The sequence below is a fragment of the Zingiber officinale genome, chromosome 7B (genome assembly GCF_018446385.1).
Source record: "Zingiber officinale cultivar Zhangliang chromosome 7B, Zo_v1.1, whole genome shotgun sequence".
NCBI classification, from domain to species: domain Eukaryota; kingdom Viridiplantae; phylum Streptophyta; class Magnoliopsida; order Zingiberales; family Zingiberaceae; genus Zingiber; species Zingiber officinale.
Genome location: NC_055999.1, coordinates 75,240,582 through 75,248,727, shown reverse-complemented (window position 1 = coordinate 75,248,727; position 8,146 = coordinate 75,240,582). Strand labels below are relative to the sequence as shown.

The following is an 8,146-nucleotide window of genomic DNA, read 5'->3' as shown; positions in this document are numbered from 1 at the left end:
CACCAGACCAACGGAGCCAAACAGCAGAACTGTCACACACCTGTTTGATCTACCACTAACCCATGAGTGGTGGTGTGTACGTAAACATGTAACTGGCGATGCGCTCGACAATAATGGAGCAGACTATCGCACAGCATGCAATCATGCAATATGATGCATGACACTAAACATGGCAATATCCTGAACAATCCATATATAACTAAAAAATGTGTACCACAGGACAATGAATCAAAACAAAGGTACACAGATCAGATAAGGTATCAAATAAACCCTAGGTCCTGAACATAATATATAACATCACTACAAGAAAAAAGCCTTACAACAACGGTTTTTCACCGTTGTCGTAGCCCCTTTCGGACTGTTGTTAAAGGCTGTGTTGTTAAAGGGGGTACTCAAAGACAACAATTTTTAACCGTTGTCTTTGAAGACAAAGACATCAGTTTTTACAACGGTGAAAAACTGTTGTCTTTTCCTTCAAAGACAACAGTTTTTCACCGTTGTCTTTGAGCGTTTACCTTTAATAACAGGGTCTTCAACAACAGTTTTAAACTATTTACGACAACAGTGAAAAACCGTTGTCTTTTTTTGATAAAAAATAAAAAAAATATTAAAATTTATTATACAATTTTCTAGTATTATAAATCATTCAAAATACTAAATTTGTAAATAAAATTTAACATATAATTTTCTAACATTCAAAAATAATATTTACAACATTCCGAAGAAATTTCAAAAGCAGCCAACAAAATGACAACGACACTATTAAAACAAAGGTAGAACAACACAACATCCTAATCCTAGAAGAGTAACACAACATCCTAATCTTGATATCCAATTTTGAAGAGTTGGATCATTTGAACTACTTTTACCATGTACAACACTAGAAGAGTAACAAAACACTGCTTCTTAATTCTCCTAATCCTTCATCTTCTTCATCCTTGCCATGTTTGCATCGTACTTGGATCGAAGTGGACCAAGTAGATAAAGAAAGAAGATAAACTAAATGCCTTCATCTTCTTCATCCTTGCTTCTTAATTCTCCTAATCCTTCATCTTCTTCATCCTTGCTTCTTAATTCTCCTAATCCTTCAAACTCCACCTGTAAGAAGAAGATAAAGAAATGTCACTTGATCTAAACTAAATGCCTATGAATAATAAAAAAATCTGAAATCTCATAAAGTAGACTTAATTCATTAATAATGCATCATATTGAATGCCTCTCCATGACTAGCTTAATAGCCTGTGCTATAGACATGTCTTCATTTGTTTCATACCTGAGTTTGTTAGCCTGTAAACATTGAACAGTCATTTCACAAGAGAAATATTTCCAAGTTATCAGCACTGCAGATATAAGGTTAATAAAGAACTTGCCTCTTCCAGAATGGTTTCAAACACCTTACCAACTTTTTCCACTAGATCTTGAGGCACTTGATGTCCATCACCATCAAAGAGTGCGTAGCTGAAAAATAGAAGTAAATTTGTCTCCATAAGATTATAGTCTCCATGATCAGTGATATCTGTTAGTTATTCAGTTAACCATTACCTCTCCAAGTCATGATCATACAAGAAAGAATTGTCACCAGAAGTTCGATAAATTGGTAGGCCAAGTCTTCCAATCCAAGATGCCAATGGATTCTCGTTGCAGACACCATGCAACCTGAAGTGTCCAAATTAAAACTTCTAGTCACTGAAATTTTGAAGGCTAGCCACAATCCTCTTCAGAAGGAATGAAAACAAAAACATAAAAAAAAAAGAAGCATACCAGGCTTCTCCTTGGAGCTAACTTTGGTTATAAATCACTGTCACAGAAGCCAATATAATAGAAAATGATGGCAAATAAGAAAGAATTTAAGATCTGATCAGGCAAATAGCAACACTACTAAAAGATATTGTGGTCATCAAAATCAGTTTCAGCATACTACATACAGCTTGAGAATGAACCCAATGGTGGTTTTGCTCAAACTTAAAAGTTGACAGACACAACTTGCAAAGCCCTACTATTTTAACTAAAAACATGTGCACTCTGCTATCAATTGCATTGATGCATTGACACCTCACTCATCATTTTTTATGTTGCATAACTAAAAAGTCATGCCCTACAGAGTAAACAAGATGGAACAAAATCAAGCCTAGATATAGTTCATGAGCATTATGAAAAGAACTACTACCTGGATTGCTATACCAGCAAGGTCCATTCTTATCACCCATAGAACATTATAGCCAGACATTCTCCGCCAACGAATAATTGTATCCTAAGATTGCACAACAAGCCATATAAATGCCAAATAAAACAAAGAAATAAAAGGGCAGATATAGACACAGTAACATGAGATAGAAAGTAACAAGGAAAACGTAATATAAAAGTCACCTGTATAGCAGCAGTAAGACCATGACCTATGTGAAGAGCACCTGTCACGTTTGGAGGTGGGAGGACCTATAGGAAATATATGATTGCTAAAGTAACTTATGTTATGACTAAAATGGATAGAATGAATATCAATTTTTTCTGGAAAAACAATGATAGTCATATCAGCTTGCTGCCACCTAAGAACCCATATTAGCAAGAGCTTCATTTGTTTGTGTCCACTTTTTGTTTTCTCAGACTTCTCATTCAGACAATAGTTAATATCCTCCCAACCTCATGAATTTCCAAATGATGAATCTATTGGAAAGGGAAAAAAATAGAAAACAAAAAAAAAAGTTGTAGTCAAAGATAGAAAAGGAGTCATCTCAACCACACTATTTATAAATGCTATTTTTTAATCTTTTCTATCTCCTTTCCAACACCATGATTCCCTGTCTTCTGGTAATTTAGATTGCATAAGTGGGTTAGTGTTATAAGTGGGATTGCCTTGCTTCAGTCTTCTGATAGAATGATGCTGCAAGAAAATTTAAGTCAATATATATATAGATATATATGTTGATGTGAAGCAGTAAAATGCAAACTAGAACATATTTTAACACCATGAAAAAAAACATAATTAATAATAAATCCAACACAAGAACAAGCAACATATTCTGTCGTGTTGTATATATATTTACCAAATGCATTTTCCTTCCACATGGTTGAACTCTAAAAATAATTCAGAAAGTACCCCAATAATAAGACTGACAACAGAAAACACCCCAAACATAAAAATTTAGTTTTATTTGCAATTATGACATATAATCATGTAACTAGCTTCAGTATTCCCACACAAAAAAGATATGTAACATAACAATATACTGATACAAAGAAAACTAAAGGGATGACCATTAAAGGAAAGAATACCTTAAATAAAATGAATTCAGAAAGTTCCCATAGGCTTTGGATTAATCCTTTAAGTTTACTTTGATCATGAGCTAAATCATTGCAGTGAATAGATTTAAATCGAAGTAGGTAAAATTCCCATTTTGGCAGCCTGTATACCTCACGAAACCCATCTGCAATTTCACACTAGAGGTTGAAATCGAGCTCTTAAAAATCTTTAAACTTGATATACCAAAAGTTGGAATAGAGCAGGAGGCTATACCAACCAGAAAAATCTAAATTGATGCTGGAAATCATTGAAAAAGGGATGAGTAGATTCAAAACTCTACTAAGCTTGAACACCAACATCTCACGACTGGAAGCCCTAAGAATCGACCTGAAATCAGTCAAAAAATTGAAGATTTTGTGACTAAAAATTTACGCAAAAATAGGTCAAAAAAAGGACTCTATTTGGGCATAAACAAGCATAAAAAATATGTAAGGAACAAAACCCCTCAAATGATTTGAAAATGAGGGAGGTGGGGAGGCGAAGGGTGTCAGTGACAGTGGCGAGTACGCGGAGAAGAAGTTTGTCCAAGAGCAGCAGAGATCTCTTCCTCCATCGCAGGTTCATTTTCATTAGGGTTTGTGTTTGATCACTGAGTCGCATGTTGAAGAGTGCATGATAGAGAGGCCTTTTAGTTGAGGCGGCAGCGACGCATATGGCAGAAGCGAACCTGAGGCCCATCTAGGATGGAAGGTAGTGGAGCATCTAGGGTTTTCGACGAGAAGATGTAGGAGGAAGAAGTAGAGGACACTTACTGTTAGTGGATTTCATGTCGGAGGTCTTGCTGGTGAGGGCGTCCTTAATGGACTCGTGGACTGCTGCTGCTCCTGCACGGCTCCGGTGAGCGAGAGATTGTGAGAAAAGAGAAAAGAGGGATGGATTGAGAAGATAAATGGGTGGAATGCGGCGGCAAAAAACTTTCGGGGAGAGGGAAAGAAAAAAAGCGGGGCAAAAATTAGCGAAGGGGAAAAAACGGCGAAGGAAAAAAAACACCAGTATTTAACATCACTTAATCGACAACGGCTTTTAAAAACTGTTATCGTAATCCCAAAAAAAACGCACATAGACAACAGTTTTCAAAAACTGTTGTTGTAGCATTTAAAAATCGTTGTCGTAGTCTTAAAAAAACATAAATAGACAACGGTTTTTAAAAACCGTTGTCGTAGGCCAAAAAAATTGCTAAAAGACAACGGTTTTTGTTAAAACCGTTGTTAAAAGGCAAAAAGACAACGGTTTGGTATAAAACCGTTGTCGTTTGAGTGTTGTTGTAAGGCTTTTTTCTTGTAGTGCATGGTTGTGTCACTACCTCTATAAGCATGTATGATCAGGTAATACTAACATGATGTGCATAACAATAAACAAACAAGCATATAACAGGTCGGGTAGTGATCAACCGAAGTAAATGAGAAACATAATCATTGCTATATGTTCAAAACATTATTATGCATATCAAAAGACATAAGTCAAAGTACCCGCCTCCAATAGGAAGGATCCTATCCGAAATAGATCCCTCGTCGAGACACCGTCTCGAATCAAAGTCCTGTAATACATAATATACAGATTTAGCTAATTACATATAAATTAATTAGCTAAATCAAATCCTCAAACCTACTTAATTCAACACATATAATTTAGCTATTCAACATGTATCAAATAGCTAAATCATTACTTATCTAACAAGAACCCTAATTCACACACAATTCAATATATGTACCCAAATTAACCGTTCTTGTTAACTCTGTTGACGATTTCAACTTCACAAAACAGTACCTCACCTTCTGGAATCCACCTTACTGCTCGGATCTATCTTCACAGCCTAAGCTAGTAGCTGGCAGAACAAAGGTAGCTGTTGGAAACCTAAGTAACGCCCTGCAATTTCACTGTCCGGATCAAATAGATCAAGAAGTCAACAAGATAGTCTATCACCAACAAATTTCTAGCAACAATTATACATATTACCTCTTCCCTCTTACTGCCTATGATGACCTAGGATCCGACAAAGTCGCTGCTGGCTGGATTTGCTGCCATTAAGGGCTGTTGGCTGCTGGAATTCTTCACTGTTCGGATCAAAGAGGATCACAAACCAAAAATACCTAATTACATAATACAATGCCTTACCCGAAGTGCTGCCATTTGCTTCCTCTGCCGGAGACTTCACTGAGAGTGTCCGAAGAAGGGACCGAGAAAGACCCAACAGTGGAATCTCGACCAATTAGGTGGCTCGGCAATGGAGAATTAGAGCAGATCTGGAGAGGGCTCGGTACTCCCTCTTCTTGCCAAAACTGGCTGACAAAAAGGGGTGGTGATCTGATATCTCCACGGCGAGAGGCGACGACGGCAACTCACGAAGGGGGAGAGGCTCGAGCGTCGCCGGTGCTTGGGCAAAGAAATGCGAAGTAGTGGCCGCTGGAGAGAATTCGGACCGTGGCCGTCGGCTTCAAGCTAGGGCACGGCGTCGACATTAAAGCACTGTTGAAGGGGAGGTGTTGCGAGCGGCGCCGTCGGGTGGAGCAAATCGATCGGGTCGGGGAGACGGCGTCGCCTAGGGCACGCGAGGAAGGGGAAAAGGAGAAGGAAAGGGCAGCTCGGCAAAGATCCGGGAGAGAAGAGGGCTCGAGCAGAAGTCGGCGGCGTTGAGATGCTCCGCGAGTGGTTTGTGCCGGCAGAGGAAGAGGAGGAGAGGAAGGGATCTGCGGTGGAAGTGAAGTGGGAACCGTTGCGTGGCAGTTTTTGGCAAGGAGTCGGGGTTCGGCGCGAGGAGGAGAAGAGAAGGCGCGGGGAAGAGAAAATAAAGAAAAAGGAAAATAGGAAAGAAAATAAATAGAAAAATTCAACTTTTCCTCGTTAAATTGGGGCAGCCTAAACAGGCTCTCCCGGGCCCCGTTTTTATCCCCGTAAACTCGTCCATACGGTCTCCGAAAAATTTCTAAAAATTTCGGAAAATCCCCTTATTAATATTTGTCATTTTTTTCGGCAGTTTACATAATATTTAATGGAATTAATAACATAAGTAGATTTGAATCAATAGTATTAAGTTCCGCTTGTTATTCAAATCTAAACCATTAAAAACAGATAAGTTAAATTTGGAATCAATGATATTAAGTTCCGTCTGCGATTCCTAATTTAACTTCTAAAGAATACAATAGGTTATTTAAGGAAAGGTTCGACACTTATACAAAAAAAATTTGTACAGTAGAACCAGTATGTTTTCCTAGGACTAAGCAACACTTAATTCAATTTATACAGGCATAGAACCAATATTATAAATCAAGAAAAAAAATCTTCTCGATTTTCTGGAGTCTAAGTTGACTGACCCATTGGACCAATCGATCGGGAATCCAAATCCTAAGCTTAGTCCATTTTCCTAGTTAGAACTAATTTAATTGGACAAAAATTTTCTATACCTATATTCTATTATTGTTTAATCCAAACTCAATTCAATTAATCTTAGACTTATTGATCAAACTCAGGTCTATTTATTTAAATTAATGTCTATTGATTTAAGTTTCACCAATTAGAATAAATTTATTTTTTTAATCAAATTTGACCCAATAAAATAAATTAGATTTGATCATATTTAATCAGCTCAATTACTACAAATAATTATCGAAGCTTCAAATTTAAACATAGGCATGAAATAATAAAATGATTAACAAGCTCATGTATTTTAATATCAACATGCATGAACTTTTTTTTTTCTTGCCATCGTGAGAATCAAATCTCACGTTTTTTTTTTTTCTGATGGATTTGTGAATAATCGATTTAATCGATTGTTGTAAGTGATTAAATTTGTTTGATTATTTTAATTGATTAAAATAGCTTAATTGGTTGTTTTAATCAATTAAATGTAGTTTCTTCTTTTCTTCTCTTCGCATAGTATTTCTACCACACACGTCGCTCGCCGTCTCTACACAACCACGATAGATACGATTATCAGTTACGGATGTCAATCTTCAGCCTACTAAGTCGGTCACCGGTCTTTTCTGGTGTTGGGCATCGATTACCCTAGGCCCGACGATGTTGCCATTGGCTATTCTGTATGTCCCGGTCATTAGCACATCGCTGGCCAAACAGGAAGCCTTCGTCGGATTTAGAATGTCGTCGCTAGCATACCTTCATGACGCGAACTTGGCTCCAGTGCAAATCGCAACATTGTCGTGATTCTGTAGGCCGACGTAGCACACTACTCAGCAACGGCGCTGTCGCGGGTGAACGACTCAGTCGCCAGTCTGTGACCCTGTCATCGGATCTACAACCCTACTACGACATCCATCTACTGTGGTGTGGTTGTCAACACTCATCTACTGCGACACATTAGTCATGCAACCGGCGACGAGAAATCGTAACTCGGTATAATTCATACCATTGATGAAATTATAATAGAAATTCATTATACAAAACAATAAATCATACCTCGTTACGGTAAAATTCGGAGAGGAAAAAATGCTGGATGGAGGAAGTTACCTCTTGCCGTTTACGAGAAGGTTACGATGACGAACGCTTCTCGACGATTCCATAAGTCAAATCCCTTATTTCTGTGAATGAACCCTCTTTAATTGATTTGCTTGGATGCTTTATAGGGAGAGGAGTAAACACCACTTGCTCACTCTCTCGACATGTACGTTCCACTCACTTTGCAACATGTACAGTAACTACACACGTCCAACACTTCTCTTAATTCCTTCTCGGATTTTTCTTCCATTTCATCTTCTGTCTCCTTTCTCCCATTCTTTTCTCTTCTCTTTCTCTGGTGTGGTATTATTTTATTTTTCATTCTCTTCCCCTAGAGATATTTTTTCATAGCTAGTTCCTTTCCCTCACTCGTTTAAACTGAGCAGAAGTACTCATATT

General features: G+C 37.7%; 1 protein-coding gene across 1 annotated transcript; it reads right to left on the bottom strand.

Moving 5' to 3' along the window:
* Positions 1–1,059: 1,059 nt before the first annotated feature.
* Positions 1,060–2,207, bottom strand: LOC122004447 (polyamine oxidase 3-like). Its single transcript, XM_042559333.1, has 4 exons — positions 2,182–2,207; positions 1,543–1,656; positions 1,371–1,458; positions 1,060–1,287 (listed from the first exon to the last, which is right to left on the bottom strand). The coding sequence occupies exons 1-4, from the start codon at positions 2,205–2,207 to the stop codon at positions 1,204–1,206; spliced, it is 312 nt and encodes a 103-aa protein (XP_042415267.1). The 3' UTR covers positions 1,060–1,203.
* Between the last annotated feature and the right edge of the window lie 5,939 nt (positions 2,208–8,146).

Bases quoted from the DNA above. Each gene is read 5' to 3' on its own strand.
- LOC122004447 (XM_042559333.1), bottom strand. From the start codon at position 2,207: ATGGGTGATAAGAATGGACCTTGCTG. The intron at 1,459-1,542 runs GTAATGGTTAAC...TCTATTTTTCAG, and splicing joins TATGATCATGACTTGGAGAG to CTACGCACTCTTTGATGGTG. The intron at 1,288-1,370 runs GCAAGTTCTTTA...CAATGTTTACAG, and splicing joins TTGAAACCATTCTGGAAGAG to GCTAACAAACTCAGGTATGA.